Source organism: Rousettus aegyptiacus, unplaced genomic scaffold, assembly GCF_014176215.1.
Source record: "Rousettus aegyptiacus isolate mRouAeg1 unplaced genomic scaffold, mRouAeg1.p scaffold_m13_p_1, whole genome shotgun sequence".
NCBI classification, from domain to species: domain Eukaryota; kingdom Metazoa; phylum Chordata; class Mammalia; order Chiroptera; family Pteropodidae; genus Rousettus; species Rousettus aegyptiacus.
The window spans coordinates 110,070,889-110,098,867 of record NW_023416284.1 but is presented as its reverse complement, the minus strand read 5'-3'; the positions used below and the strand labels follow the sequence as shown (position 1 = coordinate 110,098,867).

Below are 27,979 nucleotides of genomic sequence, written 5' to 3'. Positions count from 1 at the left end.
TATACAAAGCCATAGGACTAGTGGCCAGTACTAGAAGCCAGTCTCATGACTAGCGACTTTTTTCTCCTGTTACAAAATGACTTGTATCTCTCTGTGTCTTGCTTCCAGTCTCTTGTTTGCTCATCCTGATCCTGACTTATCACCTGTCTTCTTTATCCCTTGGCTTTGCATCCTGCACTGATCGAGGGAACAGTTGTTTGTTGGTGTTAATCCCATCTTTGGGATTACTGTATGACCCCTGGTAAAGTCATTTTGCGCCTTATATCATTATCAGCAGATTAGGGAGGACTTTATCAAAGAAGTTCTCGAGGAAATGAAAATCATGTGAACCGGTGACCTGTTTTATTATTACTTTTAGAAAATATAATGAAAACAAAGAATATAGAAAAAAAAGTCAGGTGATAAAGATGTCATGCTGAGTAGGCTTGAACAAGGACTCTTGAGGAAACCGAAGAGATGTAATGTAGTTAATTGGAAAGGGTACTATTGTCCTTTGTTCTTTATACCGAATACCTGTTGTATTGGATTCCGTTCTGTAGGTGGCAATGTAGATTAATTTGAAAGTTTTGCTTTTGATCCATTGGAACTTGTAAAAACATTTGCTTAACTTGTTTTAACAGACCTGATTAGTAAACAGGAATGTAGATTTTTAATGCTGTGACATTTGAGTGTAATAAAAAAAAAGATGCTTCGGTTTAATTTGACTTTTTCAGTCTTTTAAACTCTTGGAAGCTCAGTTTCCCTAGATGTAAAATGGGGAAAATATATTTAGTTTAAAAGTTAGAGTTATGTGGACTAAGTAAAATAGCACTTGTAAAGTGCTTGGTGCATAGTAGGTTCTTAAGCTAATCTGATTTAGCTTCCTTCCTTCCTAATGATTTAACATTTTCCATTATGTTTAGATATCAGATATCCATGTTACTGGAGAGTCAGAGGACATGTCTGCGAAAGAGAGATTGCTGCTGTGGACACAGCAGGCAACAGAGGGTTATGCTGGAATACGGTGTGAAAATTTCACTACCTGCTGGAGAGATGGAAAACTATTTAATGCCATCATTCATAAATACAGGTATGGAATTTGCGGGTTTCTTTCCTTAGACAAATATGAGAAGTGTTTCATTCCCAAATTTTAAAATAACTTTTATTATTGGAGAAGCAATACTCATGCATGGCAGAAAATTAGAAAATATTGACAAGTAAAATCATCACATTTCCATCATACAGAGATCCTCACTCTCATCTCGGTGCACCAAGGCAGGCTCACACACAGCTGCAATATGTCTTTGGCTGGTGTCAGTAATTTAGCAGATAGTAAGCTCTGATATTTAGACTCTTCTGGTAGGTAACCAAGTTTGTATAGATAGAGAACTGATGAGCAGTAAGTATATAGGTTTAGTTCAGACTTTGAGCTCACAAGTTTTGGAATCATAGTCTCCTAGTCTAGATACTCTGGTGAGTAGCAGGGTTTAACAGTGGCCAATTTCGGGTGGTAAAGTTTCCTGTGAAAATTATTAACAACTAAATCAAAGTTAAAACTTACGTAACACTAAGTGCCAGGCACTATCCCAAGCAGTTTGCATATATCAATTCATTTAATCCTCACCACATTCCTAAGGGAGCATCATCACTCCTAGTTAATAGACAGAAAATTGAGACACAGAGTAAGTATGTGCTTAAAGCCACAGAACCAGTAAGTGGCCTTGGGATTCAAACCCAGGCACTCTGGCTCTTGAGTCCGTGCTCTTACTGCCTTATAAGAAACTAACTCTCCAGAAAATATTTGTTGAAAGCTATATATTTCTTGATCTCAGTTATTTTTCTTCGTTTTTCAAAGATTGTATCATATCGTTGAAGAACTGAATAGCTTCTTAAATAGGGTAAACCTAAACTATAACTCATGAAACTGTCAAATGTATTTGATTAGAATAAAAATAATAATTACATAGAATAGTTAATATCTTGATAACTGTTGATATGTGAGGCATTCTTAAGTTATCTCATTCATATTTCCCAATAGTCCCATAAAGCAGGAACTGTTATTATCCCACTTTTGCAGATGAAAAACCTCAAGTTTAACAAGGTCACACTGCTAATAAGTTATAGAGCTATGATTCTAACCTTGATCTATTGGACTTGAAGCCCTATTCTCCCACTCCCCTCTCTTTTCCCTTTCTTCCATTCCTTTCGTTCCCCTACTCTCTCCCCTTCTTCTCTTTCCCCCTTTTGTTTTGGAAATTTTAACATCTGTAAAACTGTAACGACTCTCCTATGTATCCACACCCAAGAGCCCCTTTTAAAAACTGTAATAATCTGCTTCCTGTATGAAACAACATGTCAGTAGAGGTAGGTGTAGGTTGCTGAATTAAAAAGAAAAAACAGGATCAACTTGCCTGCACTTGTCCAAAATAAAGAACCAGATTTCCCTGAGTAACACAGTGTCAAGAGGGTTTAGTGGTTATAGACATTGTGATTATTACACTGTACTTCTCATATGACTTAAAAAATAAGGCAGCCAGAAGGCTGTGTAGCTGGGCACCTTCTGTACCCAGGATGATAAGATCTTCTGGGTCTTTGAATAAAAATATTTGGATTGTTATACTTAAAGGATTTATGTCATGATTCATCTTTGAGAGTGTGCTGTTTGAAGTTTTTTAGGTAGAAGCAAAAGCATTTGGAAGTCAGATGTTCTTCTAAAATAAAGGGCTTATGAAAACAATGGTCTCTAGGTATTGTCTCTATCACTTATGAAAGATTATAAGTACGAATAGGTATATATATGCCATGCATTTTTCTCCTAAGTACTTAAATAAATCGATGTGTATGTCAAAGATCCTAAAATTTCCTAGGGAAGTTTAATGTTATAGAACTTACATTGCTTTAGGAGAGAATTTGGATCTTTTAAATGTTATTTGTTTCGAACATTTATTTTGGCAGAGTGATCATTTTAGAAAATTATTTAGTTTTTAGTACTGCACTTTGATTTCCTAGTTTGTTTTGTTTTCCTTTGTTAGAATTCATGGTGAAAATACTGAATATTGGGTTTAAGTGCTTACGGGACTTCTTTGTTGCTTAAGTTTTAAGATATGTTGTGCCTCTTAAAATATTAGGTTTTTTTTTCCACTAGAAGAAATTTTTCACTTGTAGAACTGTCTTTTTAGTTAAAATCCTTAGGCCTTCCTTTTTATTTAAAAAACAATTGAGTACTTTTCTTCTAGCATGTATAAGAATTAAATGGATGAGATTGAACTACATACAAATAGTTTTCACTGTTGAATGCTTTGATTTACTCTAAAGACAAAAGAGAAAATTATAGACAATGGAAAAATCACTATTACAAGATTTTTCAACATTGGACAGTAGTATTCACATTTAAAGAGTATAACAGTTGTTTTTGTTTATAATTATTTTCATAACTTTTGTGATATATTTGAATTTGCTGTGAAAACATATCCACCTAATCAAACTGTTTTGGTATTTTTTTAGATAAAAAATTTTATTAATACAACTTTTATTTGACTTCTGGCACATGGGTTTGGTTTCTAGTCAATTACCAGGTCAGACCATATGGAATACTTTGTTGCGAAGATCTTAAGAGGGAGTGAGGGCTTAGCAGGAAAGAGCCTCGTGATTTCTGCAGTGAATACGAAGAGGGATATGATGCCCCCATCCCGCAAGTTTGCGTGCCCCAGATGGAATATGAAAGATTTCTCTGGAGATTAGAAAGAAAATAGATAATATTTGTCATTTAAAAGTAAACCAGCATTATTTGTAAAAAGTGATTTAGCATGATTTCTGTGTACGTAATATGTTCTAAAGATCTAGAAACGTTGATTAAAATGGAAACAGAATAGCATCTTCAGTTTTGTATTAACTAAATATTGTCAAAAGTTATTAATCAAGTACATTAATTTGTATTTCCTAGCATATTTTTATCGTTCCCACATAGAGAGTAAAAGTAGAATGTTAACCACAGTAAGTACTTTACTAATAATTAAGTTATTCTAAAATATTCCACAGAAAACTTAATTTTCTAATATATTTGTTTCTTGAAAGAACTATTATATGAAATAAAAATGAAGAGAAATTTATATTATAAGACTAATTTGTGGATGTTATGCAATAAAAATGATCCATGAAGGTAAAAAGAAAGTAACTGTCATGTAGTAGGCACCCAAGGGATATATAGAAAATGTTGACCATCTATCAGTTTCTGACTAGCTGGTTTTTATATTTCATCTGACTGGTAGCTTTTAAAATGATCACAGTCCTTTGAAATAGATGGCACTATTTTTATTTAACAACTTAACAAATAGCAAATTATTAAATTAATAAGCCAAGCCTCAAAAGGTAACTAACATGCTAAACATCACATACCTTTTAAACAGTGGAGGTGATTGCTTTGGATTCTCAAGTCCTTGTATACTTCTGTGTTAACACATAATTTCCTGTAGGCAAACTAGATATTAAAAAATGGAACTGTTTGCCAGAACAACTGTGAGAGTACAACCTGGAAGACCAATGACATTCAGCAAAGATATATTAAAATTCTTGATGAATTTAAGAAATGACTAAATCGATAGTACCATATATAACTGCCAGCTAAGGTCTTTGTCCCTTGTGAGATATTAATGAGGGACAACATTGATGGTTTAACTTGAGGTAGCCATCTATGAAAGTAACAGCAACAACTCATAATGTAGTGAGGAAAATTGTACATAAGAGAATATGAAAACCCTTAGCATAAGTAAGCAACATCACAAATGAACTATTCTATAGTTTTAGTATGTCATATTATCCTAAAGAGGATGAAGAGCCTGGATTATGAAGCAGGTAATAAGAATGATAAAGTAATATGATTTAGTGGAGGAGAGATTACAGGGGATAGTTTTATAGGTTCTATTTAAATGGGTCACTGATACATTATGTTGTTCTATTAATTCGGTTTTAGGAAATTCTATTCTGAATTCTTTCTAGGAATGCCTATTTGCTATGTTCAGTTTTTAATGTAAAGTGTTCGAATAATATAAATACCATATGTCTGTACTAATTTCTGCTTGTTTAATTTGTATAGTTTAAATTTTCATTAAAGCACATTAAAATCTTTTCACTGAAAACCACAACTGGTAAGAGATCTTAGGTAAATAAGCCTCACTGTTGCCCCTAGCCTTAACTTTTATTCAAAAGAATGACATGGAAGACTGGCTTTGATGGACTTAGATCAAAAGACAGTCACAAAAGCATTCGATGAGTAAGTAGCTTAAAAGCAAGAGGATGAAGTAGAATTTAACTGAGAACCAATAGCCAAGGGATTCTAGGAATATCTCCTAAACAGTAGTAGATTAATAGATCACCAGGAGTTAAGGTATAGCGATAGAGGAGTAAAATTCCTCAATAGTATGTGTTCTTCAGTGGTAGGTGTTACAAGTAGAGGGTTCGACTGATACATCTGTGTTCTTATTTAAGTGTGCTCTGGCATCACAGTAAAATTGACCTTTTTATTTCTGAGAGAAATAAAGCTCTGCTATCTAGCTTGAAGTTCAATTCCTGACTTGTCTTACTTTATCAATCTCTCTAAGTGGGTTTCTGCCATGGAACACGGATGAAAGCCAAGTTCCAAAACAGCAGCACCCAGCATCACTCAGTGTGAAAACATTTCTGCCCGAGCAGGCAGGAACGTGAATGTGGCCTACAGGCCAGAAAGAATAGTACAAAATATGCAGTAGGGCCAGATGAACCTAAGGTGGCGATATGGAAAGATACTAGGTATGTCAGGACTAAAATGCTAGGGGGTGTGTGTGTTTTGAAGAGAGATTATTTCTGCTTACTAGTTACTGCTTGTCCTATTCGTGTTTTTAATTTACCCCATTCATTTAATTAATTCTCCTTTTAAGGCCCCTGGCATTCTTTTCGTAAGCATGTTTTAAATATATTACCCAAGTAAGACTCCGTATTTTTGAAATAGGTTGTATCCAAGAGCATGCCATTTAAATATTTTCTAATTAGGCAGCCAGGAATTCTTCATTTGTCTGAATGTATAGTTGGGGAAGGTAGTAATTATTTTGTTCATTGTTTGCCTTTTGAATTAGAATTTAATGACACCATCATGTTTCATTATATTAAATGTTTAAAGATGCTGTAATTGGGAAGGTTAGCCTGTAAGGCTGTGGTCAGAGTCATCTTGTTTAATAATCTGACCTGCAGGCTTGTGATTCAGCCACATGCTGGGGTTCAGTCACACCTACAAGCTAAACTGGATTCGACTGGTTTAATATAGGGAGGAGGCCCTTGAGGGTTTGAAATGTTCCCATAGAAAGCTGGATTTGTGTAGACCAGGCAATTCTTTTCCCTCAGAACCTATTAGGCCCTCAGGCTGCAGAATCCGGAGGTACAGGGATGTGTATGTGTGTGTGCACACACATGAGTATGGGCTCTGGTTTGTGTGGCTAGGCACAGACAGAGCCCTGAAGGTGATGCATTTTTTTAAAAAGTCACATAATTTCAGTGTATGATCCAAAATCAAATTGTTTATGTGCCTTACCAAATAAACTCAAAACGGTTGAACTCAGCGTAAATAGTTGACTTATAACCGTTACCACAATTAAAAATTCTTAGAAAGCTCACATGCAATGCTTGTAAGGCCTCTGCATCCAGGTGAGTTCATGTCCACATCTAGTGAGCGTTTTTAGTGTATCTGTATATTTTTACATGCAGCTTTGGGGATATAATTTGTCATGTAAATATTTAGAGAAATATCTGCTTATATTATTACTTTCTTTCTATGTTTCTGGCTCTCCTGCCCACTTTAATGTATAGAAATTCTTTATAATACTATTCTACCATTATTGTATGAAGTAGTTCCTTTTATATATTAAGTAAGGCATAGTTGAAATTCTCTAGTTCTACTTTTTTAAATCAGAAAACTGAAATCATAGGAAGATGGCTCACCTGGCTGTTCTCACTTGGAAAACCTGGTGAATTCTGTAGCAGTTTCTATAGTAACCAACTGAAAATGCAATTCTTTAACATAATAAAGACTCAAATAGAATAAAAGGGTATATATATTGAAATATGATTTCTTTCCTCTTATTCCTGAAGCAATTGCTGTCAATTTTTTTTCAGATTCTTCCAGAAATTTTCTATGCATATATAAATATCAATTTTTTTCTTTTTCTGGGGAAAGGGTCAGTTTTACTGAGGTATAATTTACATAAGTATCTAATCTTAAACACATATATATTCTTTTCTAAAACAAAAATGCAAAAGCAGTATGTATACTATTTTGCATTATGATTATTTTTTCCCCTTTATTTTAGACATCTTTCTATATCAGCATAAATAAATTTCCTTTATTCTTTTAAGTGCTGCATAGTATTCTATTATATGGAGTGACATAGTTTAGTAGTACATTATTGCTGGACATTATGTTATTTGCTGTAAAAATGTTGCATCATATTTGGTATGTGTCTTTGTGCAGATGTATGAATGTGTTTGTAGGATAAGGTCCTAGAAGTAGAATTGGTAGAAGGATATTACATTTAAAATTTGAAGACATAAGTCTGAATTGTTTGCCAGAAGAGTTGTACTGATATATACCCCTTATGCACTGTTTACCCTCCATGATGTCTTTTAAGAAAGAAACAGTCACTTACTTTACTTATTAATTGCATTCTAGCAATTTTAATTTGCCCTTTTATTTATAAAATTATTTTCTTCAGCTTTTCAAGTATATGCCAGCGATGAAATTGCAGACAGTGTGGTATATAAACTATTAGTCTAAACTTGTATGGGTTAAGAGTTTGCGGGGGAGGGGATGACCAAAAAAATGGGCAAATCTGAGTGATCTAATCATTTAAAAAGGCTTTCAGCAGTGGGGGCTGTCTTGGGATACCATATGAGTGTGCCTGTCACAATGCCAGAGATTTAGGAAGTGTGTAATGAAGGTCAGTGGCCCTCCCTCCCTAGGGACACTCCTACTGCAGCTCCACTAATAATAGGGCACATGGCTGTGTACAGCTCAAGTGAAGATGGGCTTTGATTATAGACTTTCCTTAATTTGAAACCTGACATATCCTTTCTTCATATGTTTCCCATCAGCATTCTCTTACCTTTCAGTTACATTAAGATTTCTCTTACATTGCAGGAGCAGCCGGCACGTGAGCTTTCAATCTGCTTTCTTTGATAGGTGCATCTGTCTTGTTACAACACTTTTTTATTTTGACCCATTTCTAGATTCATACTCTTACATGTTCTGTGATATGAAGTAGTTAAAATATTTTTTTCTACCTGAGTTAAAAATAAGCTGAGCCATATCCTTTTTTTTGGCAGGTGGGTAGGAGAAGGTGGTATTTATCCCCTAGTCACTAAAGATTATTTATAACTTACTCATAAGTTCACTAAAATATAGGTACTGATGGAGTTACTTCTTTGTCAAAATCAATATTGTTTTCTGTATTAATGTCTAAGAGGTTGTCATGACATTGATTGATTGGAAAGTGAGAGTCATAGTTTATGATGTATTTTTTAATTTCTGAGATTGTTAGATTCCAATCTTGAAATACTAATAACGCTTGCTGTAAATTACAGTGTTTCTCATTCTTTGCTTGTACCCTTGTTAGTAGAGATGCGCTTTGTAGAGAAAAAAAAAAACAATTGGAAGAATATTTGAAATAATCTCAGGCATCTAGTTTTGAGAAAAGAGACTACTTTCAGAGCTTGTTGCCACCTTGGAGTTCTTTGCTGTGTTTCTTTTAACAATACGTGTCCAAATATGAGCATAAAGGGATGTCTACACCTAGTTACGCAACCGTGGGTGGCTCCCCTGCATGTTCATATTTATGCGCAGCGGGGGAAGAGGGGGGTCCATATTACAAGTCTTTTTTTTTTCTGGGGGTGGGGTCGGGGAGGGATACTTTTTTGCACCAATCAGAACAGTAAGAATATGCTAAGCCTGAACATGATTTAATACAAATATTCATCTTTAGAAATTTGTTATGGCAACTACTCTGCCATCATAGAATAAGTGAGGCATATTTAATGCTTATTCTTCTTGTGTGATTTATTGAAGAGCAGATATAAAGCAACATATGTGGCTTCATATATCTGTGTGTGAGTCGGTGAGTTGTGTTCTGGAGTACAGAGGTGGTTCTAAGACTGATCTCTAGGTAAAAGGAGTAGGTTTCTTTTTTCTTAAAAAAAAAAAAGGAAAAACTTCCACGGAATCCCTTTTCAGTTCCTTGCAAGCTGCTGAGCACTTACAAATTTCCCGGCAAAGCCTGGCCCCATTTGAGCCCAGCCATCTGCTTTTTCTGTGCGTGTACCCAAGCAGTGAAGCACACTGGAGAAGTCACCTCAGGGTAGATGAATTTCACTGCAACTTCACGATTACCAGCATTAGATGGTTCTGACCAGCAATCTTTTTCTATTTCTAATCTTTTTCTAATCTTTCTTTCCCTCACACCACCTTTCCTTTCCTCACTGTTAACTGATGATCTTAATTCATATCCTCAGAGAAAGTTGAAGCTAGCAAGTGGAAAGTCTTTTTTTTTTTTTTTTTTTTAACCAAAGTTACAAATCTCCCTTTATTTGTATCCATCCTAGCCATATTTGCTCCTGTCAACAGGAATTCTCTCTCTGCCTATCCAAGACCTGTGCCCCTCCTTCTGTGTCTGGATCCCATCTCAGTCATTGCCTTCTTTCTCATTTTATTAGACTTTTCTCTCTCAACAGATCTTTCTCATTGGATTTTAAACTCGCCGAATCCTCTTTGTTACTAAAACAAGAAACAGTAAAAAACCCCTCTCCCTTTGCCCCATGCCTTTTCCCATCCACTGTCGTATATCATTCCTTTCCTTAAACACCGCTCTTATAAAAAGAGTTGCCTGTACCCTCCATTATTACTTCTTTGCTTCATGCTCATTCCTCAACCCACTCTAAACTGGTTTCTGGCCCCACAGTCCACGAAAACACTTCTTCTAGGGTCATGAGTGCCCTGTGTGGCTAAATTCCATGGACACTTTTCAGGCCTCATTTCCTCAGTATTTGGTTCTCTTAACCATTCTTTGCTGCTTTGAAATAATCTTTTTTCCTTTGGCTTAATGGTACTGCACCTCTCTAGGTTTTCCTCCTGTTTCCTGGGCTGCTTCTCCTCGGTTCCTTTTGTACTCTTTGCCTCTTTCATAAGGTCAGTATGGAGTTTTTCAAGGTTGCCTGTTCAGCTTTCTCTTTTCTCTCTGTGTCGACGGTCATCCATGCCTACACCCCTCATTGCTATAACCGGTGTTGTAAACCTAAGTCCTGTGGCTTTGACCTTCTAAATATCGCCGGGCCTGCCCACCTCTCACCACTGCTACCACATTCTTTTGCCAGTCAACATGGTCTCCTACCTGGATTCTCGGGGAATGCTGAGTTCCGTCTGACCTCAGATCTGATCATTTAATCTCTTATGATCCTCCTCAATGCATTTTAATGGTTTTCTGTAGTTCTCGTAAAAGTGTTCAAAGTCCCTTAAGAAGTTCACGGTCCCGCATCATCTTGGCCCCTGGTGTCCACGTAGCCTCATCGTGGCTCCCCGTGCTGACTCCTCACTCGTGCACTGTTCTTGTACTCACACCCTCTCCAAGCACAAAGCATGTGCATGCCTTTTCACTCTACCTGGGTTTTCTACCACCAGGTTTTCTTCTTTATTCCTGAGCTCCCTTTGAAGTTCTGAGCTCTCTATGTATGCAGTGCCTGTATTCTAAGCACCTCATGGCCAGATACATGGTAGATGCTTATTCAATATTAAGTAAATGAATGAAGTTGCTAGTTTGTTGTCTGGGAAGAATTATTTATAATGAGCATACCAAAGCACCAAGTTATGCCTTCTCGGATCACATTTTCATTACACTGCTTCTATGCCAATAGATACTTCTTAAAAAACAATGTACATTGTTCTTTATACTTAGTTTCACAAGCACTTTCACATGAATCCTCTCTTGAGACCTGGGGCAAATCAGTTATGTTCTTCAAACCTTATGGCAGTAGCAGCCCAAAATGCCCTCCCCAACCCCAACACACATTTCCAGATTGCTCCCCTATGGGTAACTGGAATTCTAGGTGATTCTTGAAATTCCTGATTTTCTGTAATTCCATTTTCATTTTTTTTTTGTACAAGGGAACTGAGACAGGTTTCTGGATGACTGTTCCAAGATAAACAGAGATCAAGTTAGGACTTAATCACAGGACAGTTGAGTCACATCCTTGTAACTTTTTCTTTGTAACTTTTTCATTGTAGTCTTTTCTCTCCAATAAGTAAAAATTGTCTTAAAATTTTTTAATTGTGGTAAAATACACATAACAACATTTATTATCTTAACCATTTTTAAGTATAAAGGACATTAAGTACATTCACATTGTTGTGCAACTATCATCACCATTCATCTCCAGAACCCTTTTATCTTGCAAAACTGAGACCATAAATCCATTAAACAATAACTCTCCATTTCCACCCCCCTCCTCAGCCCCTAGCAACCACTATTCTACTTTCCATTTTGTCTTTTTTTTTTTAATTGAGGGAGAGAATTGTTGCCAGTGTCCTTTTGGATGATCAGATATCTCAAATCACAGTTTAAGTGCTTTTGATGTTGATGTTTAAAAAAATGTCACCAAATGCTTTCTTTTCCAGACTTCATTATTTTGCAGTGTATTCCTGAGTTGGGCCAATGGGAAATGTTCCCCACCCCACCCTAAATGTGTTCTTTCCCTCTAGATTTAAACAATAAAGCCAACACTAGAAAAGGGTTAAATGGGTCTCTGTCTCTTCCTGAGGGCATAAGACAGTAGGCAGATTTGTTTGTGTGTGCTCTGTGTTTTTTTTTATAACATAATTATCTGATATTTTCCTGTGATGAGAACTTTTAAGATCTGTCTTAGAAATTTTCAAATATGCAATACAGTATTATTCACTACAGTCATATTTTTTTTTCTCAGAACTGTATCTAATTCTCATATGAGCTAATATAGTCATAAAAAGTGTTTGAGGACTGGAAAGTTATTTTAGAGTATCTATACCAAAAAAAATTTCTTATGCAATTTTATGTTCTGTTGGTTTGGTTATCTGTCAGTGTGGGTGGTGATAGCTTTATATTACATATACACGTATCCACATACAAGTATATATCTACATAAACACATATATGGAAACGTGTGTATATACGTGTGTGTGCGTGCGCGCGCACGTGTTTGTACACGTCTGGGCATATATATCTATTTTGTTTAGGAAGAATACTTATTTAAGTTGTATGAAAGGTAAGTAACACTTTTATCCAAAATTATTTTGTATTATGGAACAGTGATTTTGTTTTTGTGCCTTTTTGTCATATTTTTGGAACAAATTAGAGGCACTAAGCATACATATAAGTGGTTTGTACTTTTTCGCCTCACTTTAAAATTCAGCTTATGACCTTACTTTGGTTTTATACTTCTAATTTAAAAATTATGTTATCTTTTTATATTTTCATTTTTTTGTAAGCTATTTTCAGTCATTTCTAGAAAAAGGGTGACATATAAATATGTGTTTTAAAAAATTGCTATCTATGATGATTGAGTCATACAGAAAAGATAACATTATTATAGAATAATAACACTAGTAAGATTTTGAATTTCCATAAAAAGACTAGTATATATTATTTAACGTGGCAGAGGATTATATTATATGATTTTGAAAGATTTCCAGAAATTAGGTAAATTAGAGAAGTTAATGCACAGCTCTGTAAACTAGAATGCAGGATCATGGTTGCTGCTTCTACATGCTTACAGTCTAGTGTAGTCTTTGGTTAGTCAGACCTCAGATGGGAATGAAACTTCCTGTTGATGTTACACAGAAAGGAAACATTACAGTGAAATGAGACCCTTAGAATGAAAATAAAGATCTTCTTTATGTGGAAAATAGCTGAAGTTTTTGAAGGTTCTATTTTCCCAGCAAGACTATGAAGTAAGAAGGAAGGTAAACAGGTCACAGCACATGCCTCTTCGGGATGCTCCAGACAAAAGGAAAAGCATAAAATTACTGAAAATGACCAAACAGTTTGGAGAGAGAGAATTTTGAAAACTTTCAGGCTATATTACTTTTTCATAGTGGTTTTATAATTTTTTTCTTTTTCACTTTTTGCTTAATTTTCTTTGTCTATTGCAACCTTTTAATGGAGGAAAACCATTTCAGTTTTCGTTTAATTAAAGTGTTAAATATCATGATAAAGAGTTGATGTATCTAAACTCATGCATTATACAGCTACTTTTGTGTTGAAATGACTATGTCATTCAGAAGGAAGTATTATGTTTTATTTTCTTACTCAAAAACTTTGTTCTTCAATGACTTTATTCATTCTGTCTGGATTACTCAACGTTCACTTTCTTTGCTAATACAAGAGTTCGAATAACAACATGCCCTTTCTTGTTGGGAAATTTGGCAAACTCAGAAAGACTGGTATTTAGTTCATCAAAACGTGTGAACTTTATGGAAGCAAAATAATATTTTGAACTTTAGATATTTGTTTTTGTCTAGACTATTATACACAACTATTTAGTAGTATTGAAGTTGGCAGGTTCTTCAAAATGTTTCTGTGGGAATAAAAAAATGTCATTTTTAGAGGTATGTTATTTACCTTTATTGTCAGTAGATTTATTGTTCATTTAATAAATGTAAGATCACTTTTCAGTGATCAAACTGGTGACATGTGAAAAACATGACAGAATTTCCTAATAATTTTCTGGGAAATAAATAGGTAGGTAACGAACACTTTAAAGAACTGTAAAACTATAAGTAGATTTCTTTGGAGATCTGCTTTCTTATCAGATAAATACAGGAGTATGAATTGCTGTTTACTTTCCTATGATTAATGTTATATTTTTTAGAATTTCATGTAAACAGCCTTCCAAGTAATATTCACAATAATTTACATTTCATTTCTCCCACACTGCCTATGAGCCCTCCCACTTTTTTCAGCAGTTCTGAGCAAAGCAGAATGCCTATGGAGGATGTAGAGCCTTCCCTTAGAAGTTGATAAACAGATTTTTATGGTGATTTTGGGAGTGGGTGCCATTTTTTTGAAGGTTTTACTGTTTTCACTTTTGTTTCTGAATTCTTTTACGGCTTTATTTTTGAAATGAAAATTTCTTGATTGGCTTCTGGACTTGAGTCAAGTTTATAGCTGCCATATTTTGCCACTTTCTATTTAAGGAGTATTTTAGAAATCTTTTCTTGTTTCAGATAGAGCTAGCCTCAAATTATCGATGTGATTTAGAGTATCTTGAAAGTCTCACAAATTAGAAAGAAATGAAGTCTGGGGTATGAGTGAGTGATTGAGTGAAAGAGAGCGAAGTAGGAGGGAAGGAAGGGAAGAGAGAGAGAAGAGAGAGAGAAAGAGAGAGAGAGAGAGAGAGAGAGAGAGAGAGAGAGAGAGAGAGATTGTGTGTATGTACATGTTTGTGAAGATATAAACTAGTGTTTAGTTATTTATAATTCAGATTACTAACTAAGCAACCTATTTACCTGTAGGTATTTATCTCAGCAGAAGGATAAAATGCAAATGTGTATTAATACATGGTTCTTGCTGTCTTAACGTTGACCAGTGGGAGAAACAAGATGAGTGAATTAATAGGGCAAGGAAGTATATGATTATTCTAAGTGCCAAACTGACTGGCACAGGACCAGGGAGTATAAGGAGTTCAGGGAACAGAGACAGAAAAATGCAAGCTGAGAAGATTAGTGAGGGCTTCACAGAAGAGATGGGGCCTGATCTCTGCTTGCAAGGATGAATAGGAAATTCGAAGATGATAGTGACAGGAAAGGGCATCCTGCGTGGGGGTGCCGTGGTCATGGCATTGAACTGAGTGTAAGCTTTTGTGTTTGGGGAGAAACACTGAGAGGATGCTAGTTGGTTTGGAAGCATGCTGTTGGAGTAGGGAGCTTAAATAGGTTGAATGGGACAGATATTCATATAGATTCTGATTATGAATCAGATTTGTAGACTTTGCTGAAAGTTATATATTTCAAATTTTAATATTTTCCTTGCTATGCTTGCCTTTGCCTCACAAAAGTTTCTGAGAGAAGTAAGCAGTGTTAAATGTTTGATGAAAATCTCTGTATTTCAACAAAGGCTGAGTATTAATATTTGCAAAAGTTGCTATATAAATAAATACACATGTAAATATAATGTTGAACTGGCACGTGAGAAAACATAATTAATACAATGAATTTTTTTCCTAGGCCGGACCTGATAGACATGAATACTGTTGCTGTTCAAAGCAACCTTGCAAATTTAGAGCACGCATTTTATGTAGCAGAAAAAATCGGTGTTATAAGACTTCTGGATCCTGAAGGTGAGTCGTTGTCTTGACCAGGTATACACTGGCATGAAAGTCTAATCAAGAGTAATCTATCAGCATTTTGAAATAATTTATATTGCCGCTTTTAGATGTTGATGTCTCCTCTCCTGATGAAAAATCAGTAATAACTTATGTGTCATCTCTCTATGATGCATTCCCCAAAGTCCCTGAAGGTGGTGAAGGCATCGGTGCAAATGTGAGTATTGATTTTGCCATACTAGAAACTACTGATTCAGTAATGCCCAGCTGACTGAATTCTTTAATAGTGCTTTTTATAGTTCTTAAATATCAAATATTTTTATAGAATTTGGGTGAATATGCTATTTAACAAACTGATATTGTATGCATTTTAATGGCATCATTCCACTGTTAAAATATAACTCGAAAAATTTGTTCTGTATCATAAAGTAAGCTATTCAGAGTTACATATTCTGTAAATATTAGCTATAAACCACTGAATTTTGGAGATTTTCATTTTTAATTTGCCCCTGTTTTACAACTGCTCTATTTGATGTATGTGTATAGAATATCTCACTTTTGAAGTCACTTTCAAGTTTATTAACTCATATGATCCCATGAGATAAGTTGGTTCAGTATTGTTTTTTTGATTTAACACTGAGACCCAGAGGAAGTCATTTATTTTGCCAGATCGACAGAGCTACTTTGTAAGCAGGGCAAGATCTCTGACACATAGCTTCGAACTCTTCATTAGTCCACTGTTTGCCAAAGTCTCATGTAATTCAGTTCAGTCACGCATTTCATAGTGATCATGCTAACACGTGCTCATGCATTTCTGGAAGAGACAGGAAACCCTTCCCATTTTGTGTTTGGGGATGATCCCCTCACCCTGGGCTTTTCCTCTCCTCCTTGCAGATATAGTTTTTAAAAAATTTACTCTGAAGATTTAGGCACTCATCTTGGTGAACTTTCTTTTCTCGCCTCTTCCTTCACCTCTGTATGCTGCCGTTTCTAGGCTTACTTCCATTCCCTCCCTCTTGTTCTCTCCTGCAAAGGTCCCGTCTACCCTTCTGATCCCTAAGGAGCCTGCTCCCACGCTCGTCCTCTCCCTCTGACTCAGTGCCATTCTCCAGTGACTCAGTGTTGAATGTCACTTGAGAATGTTTCCTGCGGCCATTCTTTCCTATCTCGTCTCACTACCTCCACCCCATTCCTGATTCCTCCCTTCACACTAGAAGCAGGATGATAGCTTTCTTACAGTTTTCCATCTCCCATTGTTTTTCTCTTCCCATCAACTCTGCACACCGTTGCTAAATCCGCTTGAAAACTTTTAGTGGTTACATATAACTTTGCAAGATTAAATCCAGTCTAAATATTCTGACATTCTAAATTCTGCACATGTTAATTCTGTGTGCCTCCATTTTCTGCTATGGCATCTCAGCAAGAACTGTTTGCTGGTAGCCAGGGCATTTCTGTTTCAGAGTCCTGACTCACTTGGGACTCCCCTGTCTTTTATCCACTCCTCTCTGCCTCTTATCAACAAATACTCACAGAGCTGCTCTGGGACCACTGGTCCCAAAAGCCTTTAGTGACTGTTTTAGGCACATTGATGCTTACCTGATTTTTATCTCAATTCCTAGCATGTGCCACCTGTTTAAGTTATTTCAACATTTAATTAAATACTGCTTTTCATTTTGCTCAACTGTTTATATTACGAATCTCTCTTCCCTCCCCATCTAGACAGTAACTCTTTGATAATAGGTATTATGTCTTCAAGCATTATATTTTTATTATAACACTTAGCACCGTGCTTTGAACATAATATGCACTCATCAAATACTTAATTGAATATAGCAGTTGACAACCTTCCATTTTGCTCCATTTTAAGAAAGTTTGCTAAATGGGTACTTGAATAATCACACCATATACATTTCCTGTAGTTTTTTTTCTTATCTAGTTTATTTTGTATTGTATAGCTCTTTTGAGTTTTATCATGAAGTGGATAATGAAGTTGGCAGAGTGGCAACTAACTTGGCTTATGCAAGCTATTATTGCCCTTTCTTGAGCACCTGGCAAGTTCATTGTGGAAGTTTTTCCTGCTGTATTTGGATGCTGCCTCAGAACCCTTTTCAACACAGTACTGCAGGCAGCTGCTGTCACTGGATCAGAATTGGCATTCATTAGGCTAGGCTTAGTGGTCAAATGTTGATAGCATACTTTTAAAGCTGTTTATGCGGAAAGGATTGGAACAGAGTGGAAAGTAAGATGACATTTAGCTGGTTTTCTGGGTCAGGCTTAAAAACATGCAAATTCACAGAATGACTTCTAACTAAATTGTGTTAGATATGAATATTGTTATTTACAGACATGGAACTCTCTTTCATTTTATTGTTCTAGGATGTTGAAGTCAAATGGATTGAATACCAGAATATGGTGAACTACCTCATCCAGTGGATTAGACACCATGTGACCACAATGTCTGAGAGAACATTTCCTAATAATCCTGTAGAACTAAAGGTCAGTGTCATTACAGAAGTAGGACTGACTTGATTAATAGACTTTTAAATAATGCTGTAATAGTTCCATTATTTTAGAAGTTGAAGAAAAATTACCCTCAGCAAACCACTAATATGTAGACATTTTAAAAAATGGACTCATTTCCTTATTATACAGAGAAAATAGAAGTAAACATCAGTAATTAAAACGTAATAGCAATAATATCTTAAAGAAATGTATAGTCCCTTAGCTTTGAATTGACTTTTAAGGTTTGACAGAGTTTCTGGAAGTGACCTTGTTTTTGGTGCGTGGGAAACGCTTGGAGCCCACCAGATGGCTGGGGTAGAAAGGACTCTGGGAAGCTTGCGCAAGTATGACAGTGGTTGGGAGTGTGCTGTGGTCGAATCCTGTTAAAAACTGCTCAGAGCCTTCTTTTGTATAGCAATAGGTACATTCCGTAGTTCAATATGAACTTGAAAATCCATACCTGACTTCTAGTATTAATGAATTCATGGCTTAGTAAAACATTTGCTACTACCTAGAAACAGATCTAACTCTTTGCAAGATTAGGCAAAGACGTTATAGGATTATATTTATTTTATATAAGACATAGATATATAAACTTAATTGATGAATAAGTTGTCTTATTTTGTATATTACTATTTATAATAGCAAAATAGGCCACTTTTTTTTTTTTCAAGATACTGATAATGTGATTATTAACAACAAAGTCTAATTCCTTGAATTATACACTTTGTTTCCATGATCAAACTGCAGTCACAAAAACTGGATAACCCGGGAGGGCCATGTTTTAGTTACTCATTGTGTTCATGAATCTGTACAGAACATCTTTGGAATCGCTCTTGATTCACATACCACAAGGAGTTTGTCCTTGGCACGAAGTTGCTTGACATGTGTTGATATGATGCTTTCTAAGTGTTCTATAGTTGTTTCTATGAAGTCTTTCTATGTGAACGTAAACCTTTACAGGGCAAGAAAGGACCCCCTTCTGTCACCATAGCTACCGCAACATTATTTAGCACATACTGGCGTTCTGTGCTTATTTACTGATGGACATTCAAAAAAACATTGTTTTGTGTTCAAAACAGTTTTCAGATTTCAAGTTCAAATTATTTTCAAATGGATTCAGAAAGTTAAATTTCTACTGGCTTTTGATTAATGCAAAATCTTAAAGTTTTGGAAGAAGGTTGAGTGAGACACCAGATTACTTGCTGGTGTCTACGTTAGGATTTAATATAGGAAAGAAAATATATGTAGGGAAATGCAAATAATTTTATTAGCCAACAAAACATTGAATTCTGAATCCTTCAGAAATGTGTCTGTCTGAAGATTTAAAGGAACTTAAAAAAAAGAAATCCAGAATGAATCAGAATGAAATAATTAGTAAACACTTATTAAATGTAGAGATGTTTTATCTATGTAATTTTTATGAAGGTCTTTTTAAATAAATATAAATAAATTATATGTAAGACATTTCAAATTAGTATCTGCAAACTAGATAATAATTTAATTATGTGGTTTAAACATCTATGATAATAGCAGCAACCAATAGCATCTATCTTTGTTTACTAAGATCTATTTAACTTGGCCAGTGGGACATTGAAACCAAATTTTAGCCCTATCTGATAAAAATACTATTTTCAAAGCTAGAGCCATGATATAGATAAGAACGGGGTCCCCCCACCCCCTTTAATGGGACTTGCATCAGATTATTTTTCCAAAAGCTAATTTGCCACAGTTGGAAAGTACATCTTTTAAAGGATATGTTTTCTTGTTTGTTTAATGAGAGATTTTTAATCAAACTGTAGTAAACACTACCATGCTTTATTATTATCCAATGTGGCACATGTTGAATCATGGCTAATATCAATAGTTACATCCTCATCAAATCTTATATAACCAGGTCACCAATTAAGCTGGTAATTGGTATAGTCCTTTACTGTCAGTTTTGTAAAGGAATTCCGCTGAATGCATATGACATAGTAAATAGCTTTCGAAGTAGCAACATTATGACAAAATGAAAACAGCTCTTTGAAGTTTGAGTCTTCATTTATTTTTTCTTTTATTTTAGGCACTTTATAATCAGTATTTACAGTTTAAAGAAACAGAAATTCCACCAAAGGAGACAGAAAAATCAAAAATTAAACGCCTATATAAATTATTAGAGGTAAGCAGAAATTTCCTTTGTATTGTCAAGTATAATCTTTGTTATTTATTTATTTATGTATTTATTTGTCTGTCTGTTTTTACATCTTTGCTTCACATTACATTTTTTCCCCCTCAAGATTTGGATAGAGTTTGGACGCATCAAACTCCTTCAGGGTTATCATCCAAATGACATAGAAAAAGAGTGGGGGAAACTCATTATTGCCATGCTTGAGAGAGAAAAGGCACTTCGTCCAGAAGTAGAAAGGTAAGCTGGACTTATTTCTGCCATTGGTATCAGGTGAGGAGGGGTGGTCTCTTTGTTTTCATGGAAAGAACTTAAATTTTAGACCTCGTATCAACATTTACCTTTTCTTTTGCCTTGGCTGCGTGACCTTGGATAAGTCACTTAGTCTTTGGATCCTCCGTTTTCTAATCTAAAAACTCTTCCAAGAGATCTGAGGAGTAAATCAGTGTAGGAATGTTTAAAAGGACCTGATAGGCCGAGATGGTGTATAAAGTCTCATCTCATAAGGTAGTTACAGTTTTAAAGCCTATCAAAATTACCCATGAGAATTTCTCAGATTGGCTTTTAAAGCACCAGAGCTTGAATCTGGAAGCTCATAGGTCAATAATTAACATACTTTGTTTTTTATATTTCGGTTATGGCTGTCTTTCCATAGGGCAATGGAAACAAGTGTCCTCACTGCTTCCATTTAAAGGGCAGTGAAGTGGCTTCTAGAAAACAGTACACGTCGGTTCAAATTCCCTTTTCGGGAATTTCTACAAATGCATTTATTCCATGAAATCATCATTGATTTTTTATCATCCTCTCTCTTCCACTACACCTGGTTGCCTGGGAAGGTGCCTCAGGAGACATTTGTTGGACGGATTTGTCTTCATTATAGTCCTTACCTCACAGCCTTAACCTGTGGTACATGGGAATTGTAATCTCTGTTCCTCATTAGCTCTGAGCTGCATACGGGCTGGGCCTTACAGTGTAAGGCCTTTCTGGTCAGGCATACCTCTCGGGCCTGTCTCACACTCTACCCTCCTTGCTATCTGTAGTGCAGTCACATTCTGTCTCTCAGGAGCTCTCATGTGCCAAGGTCCCACCCTCCACATTCGGGATCTTGGCAGCTATCTGTTCCTTTGGCAGGGAAGTCTGTTTTCTCCTCCCCGTCTCTCTTTACTCCTAATCATTCCAGAACTGGGCTCCAGTGTTACCTTCTTGAGAAATGTTCCCTGGTCTCCCAGGCTAGTTCAGATGTCTTGGTCAGAACTCTCCTATTTACGTGTATTGCGCCTTCATAACACTTATCTCGGTTGTAATTTTGTGTTTATTTCTGTAATCGTTTGATTGAGGGTTACCTGTTCCACAGTTATGAGCGCCAAGAATGTGGAGACACTCTTGTTTATGCCGTCCCTCGTGTTGTCAGTGCTTATAACACAGTGCCCAGCACACAAAGAGGCACTCAGTATGCTCATGTTCTCTGTACCCCAAATGTGACTTCAACACTGTCAAAATAGGAAATCATATATATGTTGATGAAATGAGAGTAAGTCTAACTTGTCAATCCTTTATTAAATTACTGATTATACTCTTGTTAAAGAATATTATATCCACATAACTGGATCATTGCAACCAAAATAAAGTTGAAGTACTTGGGATGGATCTTTAATGGGAGAAGCAATTTTAGGTGATTAAAATGAGATGCTAAACTAATTATCTGAAGTCATGGAAAAGTATGCTAGAGAAAGGATATGGAGTAGATTTTTAGACATTAGAATAGTAGCTGAATTTTAATATATGTTAATAAAAGGATGTAGTGTTAAGAGTTCAAGAGTCAGTCAATCCTGGATTAAATTATTAGCTCAGCTTGCTAATAAGTTTATTAGCAAGTTTATTAACCTCTTTAAGCCTCATTTTCTTCATTTGTAGAGAGGAGGTAATAGTATCTACCACATTTGGTGGTTATGAGTATGAAATGAGATAATATATATAAAACGATTAATTAATTTACTGGCACATAATTACTTAATAAATGTTAGGTGCTGCTGTTATTATTTTGAAATTTTCTGTTTGCTAACTGTGATTTGGCACTCTCAAGTGTCTCCTTTCCTGCCTTCTGAAAAGAAAATATCCACCTTCAAAGTGGAGAAGCAGCAGTTGGGCCTTGTAGTGTTAGGGGTAGGAAAATATTTAGGAGCTTGTTTGGATAAACGCCTTCAGTTTTCTTGATGTAACAAGTATTTTGTCACTAACTATTTATCACAAGCAATAGCTATGTGCATGAGAGTGTGTAAAAGACAAACGAGAAGTTCTTATGTCAGGTAATAACATAGAAAAAGCAAGCACAGGTAAATTTGCAAACATCGCATCGATCTTCTATTAAGCACATTGGCTTTTAAAAATGTAAAGTGGCTATATAGTAAGATTGGAAGTAGCATTCCTGAGAGCCATCCTATTAAGAAGAGTAAGTGGATTATTTTCTAATTAATTTAACCTAATAAACTAATAACATGGCAGTTAAAATGAGAGTATACTTTGTTTCTCATCAAACTCATTTGCTTATATGTGCTTATAAGTGCCAGCTTTTGGCCTTGTGTTAATCAGTGCAGACCTGGCCCTTTACAAAAGTCAGGCTATGGTTGACTATTTGTGTTTTTAGCTGATGACTGCTCCTGCAGAACAACTTTTACTAATTGTACTTGGGCTTCAGTGAGGCGTCTGAGTTGTTTTTTAAGTGGTTGCAATTGGATGACTCTTGGCGAAAATATTTGGGCAGTCTTTTTCAGTGACGCCCTGATCAGCTTGCCTTGTCTATACTTGTAGAATTTTAATGCAAGCTACAGAAGGCAAACCTCAGCCAGCAAACCCATGGCTTTAGGCAAGATTCTTTTGAATAGTTATCAGCATGTTATTTGCTGTGTTGAATATGCATGTTGAAACATATTTAAGGAGCCATTAAAGCTGTAACATTCAGCTGCCACTTTTCACCGTTAGAAGTACAGGTCTTTGCAGACTTTCTACTTTTTAGTCTACTTCTAATGGCCAAGAAAGAACAACTTTTCAGGAATAAAAATGCACAGTAGTAGTTATAGTTACCATAGCAGTGATTCTGTGTTTAGTAATACTACTAGCACTCGAACCAGTCTTGATTCAAACGAAAATTTTCTCTCTGTTAACTGTGGCCCAACACTGATCAACTCCTGCATTAGCTTCGGCAATGAATCCTTTGATGGATACAGGTATTGAATCATTGGTGTGGGATTTTGTTTTACTTTTGGTGGGCAGCATTTTTCAGTGATTGTGAACTCTGTGACTTCTGAGGAAGAGGCTTCATTTTATTTTGTTCCTTCTTTTAGGCTGGAAATGTTGCAGCAAATTGCCAGCCGAGTCCAGAGGGACAGTGTCATCTGTGAAGACAAACTGATACTTGCCCGAAATGCTCTTCAGTCTGTAAGTTAATTTTAGGAGCCATTGCAATTGTGGTAGAGGGCTCTGTGCTTTTGGGTGAACTAAAACTTTTGCATAACATTTGGTTAATTCTGGGTATTTTTGTCAACTGAAACTTAAAGTTTGTTGACAATTATGAGCACTATTTGCTCCGTTGAGGGACAGTGAGCAAAAGCAAAGCATGTTTTTGAACCACGAGGGAAAACAGAGAAAACCTAAGTAGCCTTCTGTTACAAAAATTGGAGTTTTACATTTGAGACTAGTTTTGAAATGTGGTTTCACAGAATTGATATTGACTTTTTTGTTTAAATACAGGATTCTAAAAGATTAGAATCAGGGGTTCAGTTTCAGAATGAAGCAGAAATTGCCGGGTATATACTTGAATGTGAGAACCTTTTACGCCAGCATGTAATTGATGTACAGATTCTTATTGATGGAAAATATTACCAGGCAGATCAGTTGGTACAGAGGTAAGAGTGCTATTTATTCATACTTTGTTCTTGCGTATAACTGTTTCGTGGGCATTCACAATAGGAATGTAGAATATGGCAATTTTAGGAATGTATAAGAAAAATATTTTTTCAATTTTCTCATCCTATTATGAAAATGTTTTATAACAAAATGTTGGAAAAAATATATGTGGATAAAAATATATCTTTGGGAAGTAGGTTTGGGGGTAGAGACAGAACCTTTTAGCTTGTATGCTATATATATATATATATATATATACATACACATACATATATATATATATGTACACATACATACATACATACATACATACATACATATGTGTGTGTGCGTGTGAAGCAAAAATGGTAAATGATGTCCTGATCCAGTTATTCCACCTTTAAGAAATCTATAGTGATTCTAAAAATAAAAAATATATAAGTAAATGTAGATGAAAAGGCTCTTTGTTCACATGTGAAATATTTTATAACAAAAATTTTGAAATACTCTAAATGTCAAATAATAGGAGAATGATCACAATATAGTGTAGTAATTATGTTTTTTATAAATGGTAGTTATAAAGTCTGTGATAATCAAAGTGCTTGTAGTATAGGTCAGTGAAAAAAAAAAGGGTGCAAACTTTATCAATGACTTTTTTAAAAATAGACTTTACTTAGTAGTTTAGGTTTAGCAGGAAATTGAGTGGAAAGTACAGAGAGTTCCCATATGCCCTCTTAATCTTCTTCCCCTATTAACATCTTGCATTCGTGTGATGCATTTGTTATAATTGACGAGCCAATACTGAAACATTATTGTTAACTAAAACCCATGGTTTACATTAGGGCTCACTCTTTATGAAAAACATCTGTTATAGTTTATCCCTCTTGATTTTCTTTTCAGAGTTGCAAAACTGCGCGATGAAATTATGGCCTTAAGGAATGAATGTTCCTCAGTGTACAGCAAAGGACGCATGCTGACGACAGAACAGACAAAGCTCATGATATCAGGAATTACTCAAAGTTTAAACTCAGGATTTGCACAGACCTTAAACCCCAGTCTGAACTCAGGGCTGACCCAGAGTTTAACGCCTTCCCTGACCCCTTCTAGTGTGACATCAGGCCTGTCATCAGGTCTGACTTCCCGCCTGACTCCATCTCTCACACCAGCCTATACACCTGGTTTCCCAGGACTAGTTCCAAATTTTAGTTCAGAAGTAGAGGCAAATTCGTTGCAAACCCTGAAATTGATGCAGATCCGAAAGCCCCTTCTAAAGTCATCTTTGTTGGATCAGAATTTAACAGAAGAGGAAATCAACATGAAATTTGTTCAGGATCTTTTGAATTGGGTTGATGAAATGCAGGTAAAAAGGGTTTACTTTACCTGAAAATTTCCGTCTTTATTGCTCTTGTTTTTAGTTTTAAACCTAGTATTTTCTGTTTAAAGGTGCAGCTGGACCGCACTGAATGGGGATCAGATTTACCAAGTGTTGAAAGCCATTTAGAAAATCATAAAAATGTTCACCGAGCTATTGAAGAATTTGAACCTAGTCTTAAAGAAGCTAAAATCAGTGAGGTATATTAATTTAAAATTTTATATATATATTTCATTTGAGTTTCCTGTTATTTTGCTCTTTATCTAAAGACCCTGTGACAAGATAATAGCTACACTGAGTATGAGTCATAATTATCTAAGATTCCTAAACTTGATGTCTTTTTATGCCATATTATAGATCCAAATGACGGCACCTCTTAAATTGACTTACACAGAAAAGTTGCACAGATTAGAGAGTCAGTATGCAAAACTCTTGGTAAGTTGTTTAAATTGTTTCTCTTATGTCTATTTGGCAAAGACAGGATTCTTATAGTGATTTTTCTTATAAAGAATACATCCAGGAATCAGGAACGGCACCTTGATACACTCCATAATTTTGTAACTCGTGCAACTAATGAACTTATTTGGTTGAATGAAAAAGAAGAAGAAGAAGTTGCTTATGACTGGAGTGAAAGAAATACCAACATAGCTCGGAAAAAAGATTACCATGCTGTAAGTACAACTTGTGTAATTGAATATGAAAGTTGTATTTCAGATTTAGATCTTTTTCTAAGACATTTCTGAATTCTTTCTTAAATTAGGAATTAATGAGAGAACTTGAGCAAAAGGAAGAAAATATTAAATCAGTTCAGGAGATAGCGGAGCAGCTACTTCTGGAAAATCACCCAGCCCGATTAACTATTGAGGTAAATCAGGAAGTATAATAGTCATGATTGAAAACTGACATTTGGTTATTTCCCTTCAGATTCTTTCATTGCTGATAAATTGAAAAATGCAAATTATCAAGTTTTTATTACAACTTGGCTCAAAAATAATGTTCCAGACAAATCATACTGATTTGTCTTCAGTTCTCTTGCTCTAAATGTGTTACCCACCCATCACTTAAAATAAATGTACCTTCGTCAACCCCTGTGACCAGAGATATATTGCAGTAAATATGAAAGACTTTGACTTTACAAGCTTCTGTGTTTTATTTTCTCCGTCATGATTGTGTGATATTGCACAAGTGACGTATCCTTGCCAAACCTCATTCACCTACCTAAAAAGGGGGAAATTGCTTCTAACCCATAGAGTATGGTGAGAATGAGAACAATAATGTACTCTTACTACCTAGTATAGGCCTTCGCACATAGTATGTACCAAGAAGTGTTAGTCACTATTCTTTCATTTAATAATTTTATCTATGATCTGGTTTTGTGAGGTGTATTAAACTTCCATGCTGGCAAGGAGTCATGGTATTGAGTGCACTTTTCAAATCCAGAAATGGAAAATTGATGTGGGATTTATCAGGTTGTCCATGCAGTGGAGGCGGCAACATTGTATTTAATTTTTAGGCCTGATATATGCTAATTAGAGTTAGTGACTTTCTAAATGTGAAGGTGAGGGGGAGGTGTTAAGTGAGGAGCATCGGATAGGGAAAGATGTGGTATATTGACAAAGGGAAAAAAAGTGAAGCTGTGCTTAAAATGTGATGTGCCTCACACTGTGACAGTTGAGGAAATGAATCTGATAGCCTGTTCACTGAAATCATCATGACACAAAAGATTAGGTCTCACTGGGAAGTTTTGGGAATGTTACATTTGACCTTCTTTTATATGAAAATAAGGTTTTGCATCCTCATGAAATGCCATAATTTTGTAGGAGTAGGAGGAGCAATAGAGAAAGGAAATTAGAATAAGGGAGAGTCTGAATATATTGATGTACAATAATAAACTAAAAATAGAATATTCCTTAAAGAGATGAAAGCAGTTAGGATTATGATTATATTATATGTTAGGATTATATGATTACAGGTTAAGAATTTTGATGGGAATAGAAAATGTAGATGAGAACCTGATTACTTTTATGTAAAAATGTTAATCTGATTAAAAGTTTCTTGAGGGATAACATTAAGCCTTAGTCATTTTTAGGGTATCATTGGCTTATTCAGTGTCTTGTGGGTGCGTAGATAATAGTATTTCATATTTATATGTAAAATAAACTAATCTAACAATTTATGGCATGTCTTTGTATAGCCAGTTTACTCAAAGTAGCTTGCTTTGAGGGAGCAGATAATAGGATCATGGTGTGTTGCCAGATTTCCAGTGCTGGCCCGTCAGAAAGCCTGCCTGAGCATAGCTCACTAGGAATGAATTTTTTCAAGATGAAGAATGACAGGGTTACTTATGATAATCATTAAAGTTTCTAGAGCTCCCTCTTCTGGAAGTCAGTGAATCGCACCTTAAATATAAAAGTGTTTCATGTTTCCCTAATGAAGTAGATGTCTTCTACAATATTTTTGCCCTCGTGAAAGATGCACTTTAATAAAGTCTTAAGTAAAAATTCAGGGAAAAAATACTTTAAATAAAAAGTCCTAGTATTATAATGATTATAATCCCAGAATTACATTGATATAGGTTTGCATTATCTCTTCTGCACCCTCCCCAAATATTTTCCTGGTAAAAACAAATAAATACCCCCTCTCCCCAAAGAGCTTCTGGCCTGGTTTTAGGAGCAAAAACAAAGAGAAAACTACAGAACCATATATTTTGTGCC

General features: G+C 35.5%; 1 protein-coding gene across 23 annotated transcripts in view; it reads left to right on the top strand.

The window, feature by feature from the left end:
* DST (dystonin) overlaps positions 1–27,979 on the top strand; it is a 398,831-nt gene that overhangs the window by 216,735 nt on the left and 154,117 nt on the right. For 21 of the 23 annotated variants that reach the window (XM_036230186.1, XM_036230457.1, XM_036230502.1 and 18 more), the window contains 13 exons: positions 903–1,069; positions 15,245–15,357; positions 15,453–15,559; positions 17,719–17,838; positions 19,910–20,005; positions 20,124–20,251; positions 23,353–23,446; positions 23,759–23,913; positions 24,794–25,253; positions 25,337–25,465; positions 25,623–25,700; positions 25,775–25,936; positions 26,026–26,130. In XM_036230186.1, the coding sequence (XP_036086079.1) occupies positions 903–1,069; positions 15,245–15,357; positions 15,453–15,559; positions 17,719–17,838; positions 19,910–20,005; positions 20,124–20,251; positions 23,353–23,446; positions 23,759–23,913; positions 24,794–25,253; positions 25,337–25,465; positions 25,623–25,700; positions 25,775–25,936; positions 26,026–26,130 (1,914 nt within the window). Of the gene's footprint in view, positions 1–902; positions 1,070–15,244; positions 15,358–15,452; positions 15,560–17,718; positions 17,839–19,909; positions 20,006–20,123; positions 20,252–20,285; positions 23,236–23,352; positions 23,447–23,758; positions 23,914–24,793; positions 25,254–25,336; positions 25,466–25,622; positions 25,701–25,774; positions 25,937–26,025; positions 26,131–27,979 lie in introns of those variants that run through there. The other 2 variants (XM_036230721.1, XM_036230672.1) reach the window with 2 other exon arrangements.